The 14,401-nt window shown below is 39.8% G+C and overlaps 1 protein-coding gene across 10 annotated transcripts in view; it reads right to left on the bottom strand.

Moving 5' to 3' along the window:
• Positions 1-3,114: 3,114 nt before the first annotated feature.
• LOC144976336 (uncharacterized) overlaps positions 3,115-14,401 on the bottom strand; it is a 60,255-nt gene continuing 48,968 nt past the window's right edge. For 6 of the 10 annotated variants that reach the window (XM_078920559.1, XM_078920560.1, XM_078920561.1 and 3 more), the window contains 8 exons: positions 13,842-13,960; positions 13,024-13,209; positions 10,824-10,932; positions 9,683-9,865; positions 7,708-7,832; positions 6,553-6,733; positions 5,740-5,847; positions 3,115-4,944 (listed from right to left, as the gene is read on the bottom strand). In XM_078920559.1, the coding sequence (XP_078776685.1) occupies positions 4,816-4,944; positions 5,740-5,847; positions 6,553-6,733; positions 7,708-7,832; positions 9,683-9,865; positions 10,824-10,932; positions 13,024-13,209; positions 13,842-13,960 (1,140 nt within the window). In that variant the 3' untranslated portion in view covers positions 3,115-4,815. The remainder of the gene's footprint in view (positions 4,945-5,739; positions 5,848-6,552; positions 6,734-7,707; positions 7,833-9,682; positions 9,866-10,823; positions 10,933-13,023; positions 13,210-13,841; positions 13,961-14,401) is intronic. The other 4 variants (XM_078920566.1, XM_078920563.1, XM_078920567.1 and 1 more) reach the window with 1 other exon arrangement.

Below are 14,401 nucleotides of genomic sequence, written 5' to 3'. Positions count from 1 at the left end.
TATGTATGACGTTAGGGTGTAAGTGTAAGGTCATTCCTACCTAGAAGAGACAGCTGGGTGGAGCAGGCACTGGTGTTGATGATAACAAGAAATGAAGTGAGTCGACAAGTTAAAGAAGACAAACAATAAAAACTTTTGCGATGATGAAAAGTTGAACCCACGACCCAACTGTTACGGCGCTCTCCGCCTGGCCACGAGAGGGACATTCTACAATCCACGCCTTCCACCAGGATCCAACTGTTGTAGTCTAGAGGTATAACCACTCACCTTCGAACAAGAAGGTCTTGGGTTCAGATGTTGCTTTGGGAAGTGCAAAGTTGAGTCCTTAGAAAAGGCTCTTTACTCACATTTTCTCACTGTATTCAGGGTACCTGGCAATTAACAGTGTTGTCTCTATCAAATACAAAAATATAGTACCACCTTACAGCTGTCGTGTTTTTGTCCTCCATGTTGAGTTGCTGTTGGTTAGAGACTCATTGTAAAGCGTTTTGAGCATGTTTAGTGGATATTGCGCTATATAGATGGTCAAGGTGAAGTTTGAAAGACAGCCACATGGAAGAGGAACAGAGGATGTTTGGTTTTAGGGTTTTTCGGCGCTACGACACATTGAGATCATTTCAGTGCCAGAAAAAAAGAATATGGAAAGTCAACAAATTCTAGATTTACAATTACAGCACGCGAGAAAATAAAAGTAAGACAAAGGGTGAATTGGTTCTAATTGGATGCAATAGTCTGATGTCACGTCGCCCAGCAACGGCGGCCATCGTAGTTCTAAACAAAGAAAATCGGTACTTTTTATTCTGGCTAAAACTTTTCATATGTCTTATGATCAGAATGTGTAAAAGCCAAAACATGATCAGATTTATGCTTTTTTCTTCTCTGGATACGTTTTTCTGCTCGTCGGAGAAATATTTCATAAGGTCGTTCGCCATTGTTCCGATAGTTTAGAGTCAGTTACTAAGTTACCATGCGTCAATACGAATGAAGTGACGTCACGACTGTTGAAGAGTATTGATGTAGATTCTAAAAACAAACTATCATTGTACTTAATTTGAGATCACCTAATAGTCTCATCCAGACACCAGCACAGGATCCCACTAAGAGGATTACACTCAAATGTTTACAAATCATGATATTCAAAACAAAAACGATATCAGTACATAACAGAGAGATGATTTATAGGGGGGAGAAAAATGATCTCCTAAAACTATAACTATACATTTGACTAAATCCCTCGAGCCACGGATTCTGGACAGTGAGTCACCTCACTGCCCACTATGGGATCACTGTCCACTATGGGATCACTGCCCACTATGGGATCACTGTCCACTATGGGATCACTGCCCACTATGGGATCACTGTCCACTATAGCCTCACTGTCCACCATGGCCTCACTGTCCACTATAGCCTCACTGTCCACTATAGCCTCACTGTCCACTATAGCCTCACTGTCCACTATAGCCTCACTGTCCACCATGGCCTCACTGTCCACTATAGCCTCACTGTCCACTATAGCCTCACTGTCCACCATGGCCTCACTGTCCACTATAGCCTCACTGCCCACTATAGCCTCACTGTCCACTATAGCCTCACTGTCCACTATAGCCTCACTGTCCACTATAGCCTCACTGTCCACTATAGCCTCACTGTCCACTACGGCCTCACTGTCCACTATAGCCTCACTTCCCACTATGACCTCACTGCCCACCATGACCTCACTGCCCACTATGGCCTCACTGTCCACTATAGCCTCACTGTCCACTATAGCCTCACTGTCCACTATAGCCTCACTGTCCACTACGGCCCCACTGTCCACTATAGCCTCACTTCCCACTATAGCCTCACTGCCCACCATGACCTCACTGCCCACTATGGCCTCACTGTCCACTATGGCCTCACTGTTCATTATGGCAGGACAAACGACTCCACCCAGGGAGACAGTTGACTTTCCCAGCCCACATTGTTGTCCCCTACACAATAATGGATATTTAACAAAAATTGAAGTCCATTCATTTTGAGCAGAAAAATATGAAAAACATTCTGTAAATTTGTTGCCATGCATGTTTCACATTGGTAAAATCTCATACAATATATAAATAATCATTAATGTAAAAAAATCATTTGATAATAATAATAATAATATAAAAATAATAATAATAATAATAATAATAATAATAATAATAATAACAATAATAATAATAATAATAATAACTACAACATCAACAATAACAACAACAAAATATTACTATATAAAAATCGATAATATTTGTGGTTTTTATAGGATATTTTTAACACAACAAATTTCATGATAAAATACATGGAACTAGTCAAGATAATTCATATATAAAATGATACAAATGTTAAATGGAGATTGTTGTCTGAGAATACTTTAGATATAAATGCCATCATAGGTAGTAATATCAACATCAAACAATAACCTTTGACAAATGGATAGAACTGGAAACATGAGAGAGAGAGAGAGAGAGAGAGAGAGAGAGAGAGAGAGAGAGAGGAGAGAGAGAGAGAGAGAGAGAGAGAGAGAGAGAGAGAGAGAGAGAGAGAGAGAGGAGAGAGAGAGAAGAGAGGAGAGAGAGAGGAGAGAGAGAGAGAGAGAGAGGAGAGAGAGAGAGAGAGAGAGAGAGAGAGAGAGAGAGAGAGAGAGAGAGAGAGAAGAGAGAGGAGAGAGAGAAGAGAAGAGAGAGAAGAGAGAGAGAGAGAGAGAGAGAGAGAGAGAGAGAGAGAGAGAGAGAGAGAGAGAGAGAGAGAGAGAGAGAGAGAGAGAGCATACACATAACAAACCAATAGAGATAGAAAGACTAGAGAGGTAGATAAATCTCTATGATGTGCTGTGTGACAATGACAGCTCAAGACATAAAGTAGACTAGTCCACTCACTTTTCTGAATTAAAAATTCACCCCATACACCGGAGCATACTCAATGTCTCAATCGTTTCTATGTTATATGTTTGTGATGAGAATATTGGCTATTAAGCTTAACTGCTGGTCAAAATTACTTCGCGATGGTGGCGAACGAATCGGCGATCTCAAGAAGTGGGTGAGAGAGGGATCTAGAAATGACTTTGGGTTTGAACGAATATTTTAGTGTTCGTGGATAGCTCACACGGAGAGCCACGCTCTCACCTGCCAGGCGGAGTTGTCGTACCAATAAGGTCGCAGGTTCAAACCCCACCACCGCCGCGAAAAAAATTTTTATTCTCTATTGTCTTCTGGCACTTTTCTACTCACTGCATATCTTGTTAATACAATGAATGGGACTCTTGGATTGAAAACAACAACACAATTCAATACTGGTAACGTTTTGGTCTTTGTCCTTCATCACACACTCTCTCTCTCTCTCACACACACACACACACAGAGGGAGAGAGAGAGAGAGAGAGAGAGAGAGAGAGAGAGAGAGAGAGAGAGAGATACAGATAAAGAGATACAGATAAAGAGAGAGAGATAGAGAGAGATACAGATAAAGAGAGAGAGAGATACAGATAGATAGAGAGAGAGAGAGAGAGACAAAGAGAGAGAGAGAGAGAGAGTATGTGTGTGTGCGTGTGCGCATGTGTGTGTGTGTGTGTGTGTGTGTGTGTGTGTGTGTGTGTGTGTGCATGTAGACAGTATAGTTATAAAACTAAAATCCAAATTTGTCGGATATAAAATTCTAACCCCTGGGCCAATCTAAGTCTATTTCACTGTCTTGTTGTCCTCCATACAAAACAAACCCTGTCGGCTGTGTGCAGTCTTCTACATCTAGGTGTTACAAATAGAGGAATCAGAACGCCTGAAAATAGGAATTTGAGACAACAACTAGGAATTTCACCTTTTTCACACAACCCCCCCCCCCCCCCCCCCTCTTTGCTTTGCTGTTTTATATTCTTACCATTATCATCATTTTTGAAAATCGGAAATTTAGAGACAACGGCGGAATAGTACAAAAAGGAAGAGTGAAAATAGGAATGATTCCGCCAAAAGTGGAAGGGTTGGCAAGTATGTAAATGTGTCACAGTGACATCAAGCTGTCATCCGTCTAGTCCCAGGATGTCCTTAGTTCTACAGACTTGAGTCAGTCCTATCTCATGAATGATGAAATCTGAGGAATGGGTCCATACATTCCAGTTGGAGTTGTTGCCGTACCATACGACTGAGATGAAAGCTACCTTTGTCACTGTCATTGTTTCGAGGTCCCCCCTCTAGTCTTACTGCTGCCAACCCCATCACCAGACACATCATCGGATGCCTTGGGAGACGACAGAACAACCGGTCTGTCCTTGGCACTGTCATTGTTTCGAGGTCCCCCCTCTAGTCTTGCTGCTACCAACCCCATCACCAGACTCATTGGATGCTTTGGGAGACGACAGAACAACCAGTCTGTCCTTGGCACTGTCATTGTTTAGAGGTCCCCCCTCTTGTCTTGCTGCTACCAACCCCATCACCAGACTCATTGGATGCTTTGGGAGACGACAGAACAACCAGTCTGTCCTTGGCACTGTCATTGTTTCGAGGTCCCCCCTCTTGTCTTGCTGCTACCAACCCCATCACCAGACTCATTGGATGCTTTGGGAGACGACAGAACAACCAGCCTGTCCTTGTCACTGTCATTGTTTCGAGGTCCCCCCTCTTGTCTTGCTGCTACCAACCCCATCACCAGACTCATTGGATGCTTTGGGAGACGACAGAACAACCAGCCTGTCCTTGTCACTATCATTGTTTTGAGGTCCCCCCTCTAGTCTTGCTGCTACCAACCCCATCACCAGACTCATTGGATGCTTTGGGAGACGACAGAACAACCAGTCTGTCCTTGTCACTGTCATTGTTTCGAGGTCCCCCCTCTAGTCTTGCTGCTACCAACCCCATCACCAGACTCATTGAATGCTTTGGGAGACGACAGAACAACCAGCCTGTCCTTGGCACCTTTCAATATCGTCTCTAGTTCCAGCTGGGGATTAGAAAAACGTGAAATGTGTCCATCACCTCAACAGTTCGGTCCGAATTTGAAAAACACGTTTGCAAATGAAATTGAATAAATGGCAGATAACTTTTTTTGAAGACAAAACCCCCAAAACCCAAGCAATCTCAATCCAGAACAAATACAGAGAGAAACGTCATCATCATCATCATCATTGCCTTTTTCACCCTGGGTCAGGGTATAGGCCACAGACAAACAGTTTCCATCCTTCTCTATCCTGAGCTAACTTTTTAATCTCATTCCAGGTCTTACCACTTCTCTGTATATCAGCTTCTTAAATTCTGTCATTCCAGAATCTCTTCGGTCGCCCAAGCTAAAAAAAGTATTTGGTTTGTTTGTCTGCGTTTCTGTAACAGTTTGAGTTTAACGGAAAGGGGTGTTAACCCTTTGCCAACCCCCACCCTGGAGGACCAGGTGACTCAGAGATGGGGGAATCTCACACCATTAGTCGCCTTTTACGACACACTGGCTATTCTTGACCCTCTCAGTTGAGAGCAACGTGGAAAGGGAAAACAGTTATAGGAGATATAAGACAGCAGTAGTGACTTCTCCACCCAGCACGGGTGTTACAACAACTTTGCCTGGCCGTGATATAAAGTCGACGCCATCCACCACTCCAAAATAACAAAAAGTGGTTTCAACCATAAGTCATCTCATTCCAAGACAAAGACAGACAGCATGTTGGAAAACAGATATAGAAGGCACAGTAAGTACCTCCCTGCCCACTATGGGAGATGAGAAGACCCCATCCAATATTGTGCTCACCTGGTTATACAATACAAACAGACGCATAGACTTGGCATTCTTCCTCTTTTGGATGTTTCTAAGACCGTGCTCCAGACAGAGGATCTGTTCTTCTTGTTCCACATACACCTGGGGATACAAGGCAAAACATAAACATGACTGTACAATCACAAAATCTTATCTCTGCATTCAACCACTGAATCTGTACAAACCCCCTCAAGAAACATACATGTAAAAATATATACACAGGATCTATAATGATAATCAGTGTTAAATTTCAATGCATCAAAACATAATATGCTTTAAACTTTGAAGGATGTTTGTGTGTATTGTCACTAAGTAATGTTTGTTGTGAACTGTGTATTGTAACCACTTCTTTGCTTCCTGTTTAAAACAACATGGTCAATCTTAGGGATTGAATAATATTGATTTATAATTTTTATACAGCCGTATTGTATCATGTAAATTCAACCCAAATCACACAAATCTCAACGTCCTGCATCAATGGAAATAGTTTATATCTATATTAATAAAAGAAAGAGCATCTGTGTGTGTGTATGTATGTGTGTGTGTGAGTGTATATGTGTGTGTGTGTGTGTGTTGACTACAGGGAAAACCAGACTACTAGCAGCTAGTAGTCTGGTTTTCCCTGTAGTCAACACACACGCACACACACACACACACATATACACTCACACACACACATACATACACACACACAGATGCTCTTTCTTTTATTAATATAGATATAAACTATTTCCATTGTAAAAATCATGAAATTCCCACAAACGAGACAGACAGACAGACAGACACCCATAGACTATCCCATCTTACCATAGACAGGTGACAAATTCTACTACAGATCTCACAAGTCTTCTCCTCCTCAGACATGGACAGACGTTTTTTGTTGGCACCAACACCAATCTGGCCTAGGGACGTATCAAGATTCAACATTTTCTTGTCACTCCTCAGACCGACAGCGTGGAGCTGTGTACGCAAATCCAACTCTTTGTAACTGTGGAGATGACAACAGCCTTTGGTCATCATAGATGTCATGACAGACTCTTCAATCGAAATCTTTGTCAAACCTGTGGCCCCGTGCATCAACGTGATAAGCAACATTATCTATAGTTGATTTTGGTTGGAAGTATTCTATTACAAAGTACTTTTCATCAGATCTAATATATCCATCTACCCAGTCAGTGCTGGCTGGACAGAAAGATCAGAAAATAAAACAAACATTAAAAAACAAACTTGAACAATGACCTGACCTATTGAGGCCCCTTTTGACGTGAGGCTAGTTCTCTAAAACCTGAAATTACCAATGGAATCGTGTCTGGAAAAATAATGATTTGAACTCAATTCAACCTTACGGTTAAAGTATTCAACAGCTGTCATCCAATACTAAATCCTGTATCAATCTTAGGTGTATCAATAGCCTAGCTGGTAGACCACTTGCTTCATAAGCAAAGGAACTGAGATTAATCCCGAGAGAATATATTTTTTTCAACTGAGCCCTCCTTGTCCACCCTGGATCGATTGGGTAGCTGGGTCTGTCAGATTTGGCAGAATGTATTTTCCGATAGACCAGTATCCAATCCAAAGGGTAGCAAGCAATTGTTATTGTTCATTTCACATGATTTAAACCGGGATAAACAGTAAACACAGGCTCCATGTGTCCCATGGCTGTGAAGGAGAAGTCAGTGTGTAAATCTCTAGTAAATAGAGATGCCTAAATGAGTCAATAAAATGGAGATAAAGATAAAGAGAGTAAATCTGACTCATGAATGAACAACACAAAACAAACGACGTTTCGGCCTTTGGCCTTTTTCAAGTAAACACAGAATACATATATTTTTTAATTAGATTGTCATAATAATGTATATGTATTTTGTGTTTCCTTGAAACGTTGTTTGTTTTGTTTTTGTTTTTCATTCATGAGCCAGATTTACTCCCTTTATCTTGATCTTCATTTTGTGTAAATCTCACATGATGGAAGACAGAAGAGGCAAGGCCTCGGTCAGCGTGTCCAGGTCAATGTGCTTGTCTTGGGCCAGTCGACACAACAAGGAACTCATGGCAAATAATTCCTTCTCTCCACTCTTGGTCAAAGCCTGGGAGACGAAGAGAGAAACAAATCAACACATCCATGATCATCACACTGACTGGATGCACATTGCAAGAAAATAAACATAAAAGTGTGAAATTACACCAAAAATCACAGGCACATGACAGTGTGACATCATCATTGTGTGACATCGTCATTTCTTTCCTTGACACATGTAAACCACTATCTCCATTCAGTAATGTCAATGAGAACCAGATATACAAAGTTAAATCTTAAAGTGAAAATGGTCAGAATTACAACATTTTAGACTATGCCAGTGAACAGCTGTACTCTAGTAAAAACATGGTATTTAAAAATTTGGCCAAAAAGCTCGTTCTTCAAATATTGATCGATTTAAATGACCCTCATCTTGACAAAAACTCTCAAACCTGGGACTTTAAGGAAGACTTCACAAAGTCTCAGGTTTGAAAGTATTTGCCAAGATGAGGGTGATTTAAATCAATCGATACTTGAAGGATGAGTTTTCTGGCCAAATTGTTAAACACACACTTTTCTAGATTACAGCATTTCACTGGCTAAATAGTTTTAGAAAAAGCCTTCATTCTTCTCAGTGATGGCCTTGGCCTTTAAATAAACCTTCCTGATTTAGAACAAAAAGTCAGTGGTCAGCATTCATTTCACTCCAAAATAATACCTGACAGTGTAGATGGGCCACATATATAGAATAGAGTGATGATTGTATCTATGTCCGTGTGAACAAAAACTATATTTGGAAAAGATTGAATTAAATGATATTCTATAGCAGAAAACCTTGTTAAAGACATTCCTAATTCCTGAAGAAATTGATAAAGTGAAATCTCATTGTATCTTATATTGTCATGTAAACAAAGTATAAAAATATTTTGATTCACTCGTGTAGTGTTTCTTCTTCATACAAACCAACTGACTCAGTCAGACAGTGCTACAGTCAATGCGCTTATCCAAGAGAACAAAAATAAATATTGTGAATGACGCATCTGTTTTACTCAAAAACCAAATATTTAGAATTAATGTCAAAGTCATTCAAAAAACAGAAATAAAGTATCAAGACTGGGACAAACTTACAATCGGTAGAAATAAGATACATTTTTAAATTCTATCTATTTTAAAACATCTCTCTCTCTCTCTCTCTCTCTCTCTCTCTCTAACGCACACTCTCTCTCTCTCTCTCTCTCTCTCTCTCTCTCTCTCTCTCACGCACACTCTCTCTCTTTCTCTCTCTCTCTCTCTCTCAGTCTGTCTCTCTCTCAGTCTGTCTGTCTCTCTCTCTCTCTCTCTCTCTCTCTCTCTCTCTCTCTCTCTCTCTCTCTCTCTCTCTCTCTCTCTCTCTCTCTCTCTCTCTCTCTCTCTCTTTCTTTCTTTAGGGTCTATTCTAAAACAAAACAGAAATAGCCTATTAGGAAAGATTTGAGTCAATAATAATAATAAATAAATGACATTTATAGAGTGCCAATCTTCATTAAATGTGTTCAGTGGCATTTACAAGACATAGTTGACACAAGATATTTTCTATTTTATGACTATGTAATGCCACAATAGTAGATCTATTAACTACAGCTGATACCAATGAAATTTAAAGAATGTGGTTTTGAAAGACAAAGGAAAAGCTAATGTAAAATATGATGTCTTCAGGCTAGACTTGAAGCACTCAATAGTTTGAGTAGCAATCCTGGTATAGACTGAGAGAAAATTACACATTGATATTGACGCAAATAAAAATACACGTTCAGTGATGAAAATAAAAATACTTGTTCCATGATGCAAATAAAAATATACATTCCGAGAATTCTGTTTTAGACATTTTTCTAAAGGAAAAGTCAATGAGAGAATGTCAAGGTGACATGAGCAAATTCTTACCACAGCCGAGTCAATTCCAAAAGGCAGCCATTTTGTGGTGGCAAAGTGTACACTCTCTGACACACTGAATCCACATGTGATGGTGGCCGTGTGAGCACCAGGGAATATGACAACAAACTCCCTGGCTTTGTGGACACATCGTCCTACCTTCACACCTTTCTCTCTCAATAGGCCTGGATTCACCTGGTGCATGGGGAAGACATTGACACAACATAAGGACGAATTGAACTTTTTCCGTTCAGTACTAACTTAAAGATTTAGTTTTGAATAATAAAATATTTAATGCTGGGTGATATATATCCCTAGTTACTAAGGTACCATGCGTCATGAGGGAAGTGACGTTACGACTGTTGAAGCGTATTTCTGTAGCATGAAATGGAGAAAATCAAAGATTTGTCAGCCTGGATGGGGTGGTATTCTATCACAGAGAGGAATTAGCCACATCATCCATCTGCCCAAAGGTAGAATGACTAACTCTGATTCACATGAGACAAGTCTGATTCAAATCCATCAAGACTTTTTTCATCTAACCCTTCTCCTAATCTCAAGGTAGCTGGATCTGAATTAGATCCGAAACAATGAACTTATTCTGTCCAAAGGGTAGTGAGAAATCCTCATGACATAACCCAATATAAATTCCAGCTCCATGACCTTTAAACCAAAACTGTAAGACATGACATATAAGATGAGAACAAACGAGCTCTATTTGCCTATGTTGACTTGTGTCTTCTAACAACTGACCTACGAGATCCCTGATGACTGGGATAAGACTTATAAGAGTTATTTGTATAAGGTAATGACATCTTAAAAAACAAAAAAAAAACCCCCAAAAATAACTTGAGATTTTATAATGCGCAATATCCACTAAACAAGCTCAAAGCGCTTTACAAAGGACCATGACCAACAGCAACATGTAAAACGAGACATGACGCCAATTAGATGATATACAAATTGTTCCAACAGAGACAACGCTGTTAATGGCCAGGTACTTATTTTACATAAATATAGTGAGAGAATGTGAGTAGTAAAAAGTTTTTTTCCAAGGACTCAACTATGCACAGAACGAGGTTCGAACCCAGGACCTTCTGATCTGAAAGCGAGTGTCATATCATTAGACGACCTAGCCACACATGTATCTCACCATGACACAGTCTTCCTTCAGCCATCGTGGTTTGTTGGAGATGAGAGACGAAGCCAACTCCATCATGGACGAACGGAACTTACAACGCTGGGATTTGGAAATGCAGTACCTGGGAGAGGAACATTTGAACAACAGTAACAATTTTGTTAATGTAACATTGTACCTATAATATAAATAATAGTGATAATGATGAAGATGATACTGATAATGGTATAATAATGATTATGATGATGATAATAAGAGTAAGGACAATACTTATAATGATGATGAAAATAGTAATAATAATAATGATAATAATAATAATAATAATAATAATAATAATAATAATAATAATAATAATAATAATAATAATAATAATAATAATAATGATAATTATAATAATAATAATAATAATAATAATAATAATAATAATAATAATAATAATAATAATAATAATAATAATAATAATAATATAATAATAATAATAATAATAATAATAATAATAATAATAATAATATAATCATCCTTATATTCATCACAATATCATTGCTACAAATGTATTTTTATAATTCCGTGACCTCTTTCTTCCTATTCAAACCATCACAGTTTACATCTAACAGAACACCACTGGTATCTAAATGGATATCAAAAGTTGAGTTATTCAAAACTGGTCCTTCACAACAATGAGGCCCTTGGGAGTTCATATGGCATCAAATGGACAATATAAATTGCCAGTTACTATTTACCAGTCCGTGCATCAGTCCTTCATCTAAAGTCAAATCATCTTTACTCATTTTTCCACGTATCTGAGACCTTTTCAAGATACGCCAATCTAAGTCTGATAGGGGGGCCAGCGTGGCTCAGCGGTACGGTCTTTGCTTCGTACCCGAAAGTCACCTCGCCCTAGCTCAATGTGTGGCACTGCACTGCGGCTGATCATGGGTTATTCCAGTCTTCCCTTGGAATTGACCCTAGAGAAAAATTTCCCCTATGGGATGAATAAAGGGAATTTTTTTATTTTTTAAATTTTATACCATGCTGCTTGAAGCTGTCAAATGGAATGAACAAAATGTATATAACAGCTATAAAAAATAACAAAATACCAAATACGGAATGTTTTGGGCTCAGAACCCTTCTTCAGCCAATAATAAAAACAATAGAAACCTTGAAACATCACTTAAAATCCAGATAGATGGCATAGAAATAATGAGCACGTCTTGTCTACGAGTAAAATCATCTTGAAATCAAACACCCAAATGTTCAATGTTTGCTATTTTGTTCTTTGACAAAGCTGCTAAATTCAATTTGTTCATCACTGTCTAAAGTGCGGCTATGTGGTCTTGTGGTATGACACTCGCTTTCGGATCAGAAGGTCCTGGGTTCGAGCCTCACGCTCGGCGCATAGTTAGTCCTTGGAAAAGGCTCTTTACTCACTTTCTCTCACTGTACTCAGGTGTAAAATGAGTACCTGGCCATTAACAGCGTTGTCTTTGTCCGAAAAATTGTAATATCGCCTAACAGGCGTCATGTCCCTTCCTACATGTTAAATGTTGCTGGTGACCGGGGACCCCTTGTAAAGCGCTTTGAGCACATTTAGTGGATATTGCGCTATATAAAGCTCTTTTTTTTTAAAAAAAAAAAGTAAAGATACACAACAAACTATCAGTAATCATCACTCTGATGGAATCACATGATTACTTTAAACAGAAGTCGGATACAAGTTTGGAATGCTCTTCCCGAATCCTTTGTGAACACAACAGATTTAGACACCTTCAAGCAAAGATCATCAACTACATCAGCCTAAACACCAACAATGACTGCCACATTTAACAACTCTCTCTGCCCTTGAATACAAATACTCAGAAATGCATCGACTTCCAGTAACATACAGATTCAGATTCAAGTCTCTAGATACACGATGAAAAATAAATAAATCAAATAAAATTCCCTTTATTCGTCCCATAGGGGAAATTTGTCTCTAGGGTCTATTCCAAGGAAAGACTGGAATAGCTCAAGCATCAGCCGCAGTGCAGCGCAGCGCCAGAAATTGAGCAAGGGCGAGATGACTTGCTCAAGGCCACACAGCGCAGCAGCGGGTGGTCGAACTTGGTACCTTTCGGGTATGAAGCAAATACCGTAGCGCTGAGCCATGCTGCCCCTCATACAGGATTACCCATTATAAAATGCCTAATGCCAATCACTATGGAACTGGGCTCTTTACCAAATGATGTCTCCACCAGAATGGTGATACTGGATGTAAGGAAGGCCATGGGGATCGCTGGACCAACAGGAAGTAGAGAACAGCATGCCCAGGTGCATTGTAGGTATGGTAGTGCCTGCCACAGGACCCAGGTATTTCAGTACACATGCATCGTGGTTGGGAATTTGATTCAAATTCCACGGGTGTCTGAAAATGTTCAAAGTAAACAATTTAATTGTGGATAGATGAATGGATGGATGGATAGATGAATGGATAGATCAATAGATGGGGGAGTGGATGGATGGATGAATGAATAGATGGATGAATGATGGATGGATAAATGGAAATATGAATAGGATGGATGGCTGGATGGATGGACAGATGGATACTAAAATGGATGAATGGCTGTATGTATGTAGGATGGATGTGCGGCTATGTGGTCTAGTGGTATGACACTCGCTTTCGGATCGGAAGGTCCTGGGTTCGAGCCTCGCTCTGCGCATTGTTGAGTCCTTGGAAAAGACTCTTTACTCACATTCTCTCACCGTACTCAGGTGTAAAACGAGTACCTGGCCGTTAACAGCGTTGTCTTAGTCTGAAATATTGTAATATCGCCTAACAGGCGGCATGTCCCGTCCTCCATGTTAAATGTTGCTGTTGACCAGGGACCCCTTGTAAAGCGCTTTGAGCACATTTAGTGGATATTGTGCTATATAAAAGCTCAATTTAATGAATGGATGGATGGATGAAATAAAGTGATAAAAACCTGGATACACATCAGTGATTGGACAGACAGATGGATAAACGGACATGAATGGATATATAAGACATTGACTTACTTTGAGTAAGGGCTATCTTTCTTTGTTGGGAAAGCACTGGCTTGTGTGAGTGTGTTGATGTGACCACATTGGACAGCCACGTGTTTCTCTCCTTCCTCCACCAAACCCCAGTATTCTCTCTGGACAAATGACAAAAAGCCAGATGAGACATTTCCTTTATCAGTACAATGAACTCACTCCACCCTGATATGATGTACAGTAAAGATTCCCACCCTGAACCACCACTTTGACTGTTAGGCACGATCTGTCAAGTTGCCCAATAGATGGATTGTAAAATGCTGTTTGTGGATCCACATAATGTGTGACAATCCATTGATTACAGTTGTAGTAGTAGTAGTAGTAGTAGTAGTAGTAGTAGTAGTAGTAGTAGTAGTAGTAGTAGTAGTAGTAGTAGTAGTAGTAGTAGTAGTAGTAGTAGTAGTAGTAGCGTATGGCTACACCTCCAAATTAGTTTCGTCAACCCAGCTTCTAAAGTCTTCCTCCGCCCTAAGGATGGTTTCGTAGTCACCTTCAAGTTTAGTGACTGGACAGTGGAGGATGATGTGATCACTGGTCTCTGG

This window comes from Berghia stephanieae, chromosome 7 (assembly GCF_034508935.2).
Source record: "Berghia stephanieae isolate SIO BIC M18660-M18661 chromosome 7, UCSD_Bste_1.3, whole genome shotgun sequence".
Classification (NCBI taxonomy): domain Eukaryota; kingdom Metazoa; phylum Mollusca; class Gastropoda; order Nudibranchia; family Aeolidiidae; genus Berghia; species Berghia stephanieae.
Note: the sequence above shows the minus strand (reverse complement) of the source record. Positions and strands in the feature narration are given on the sequence as shown.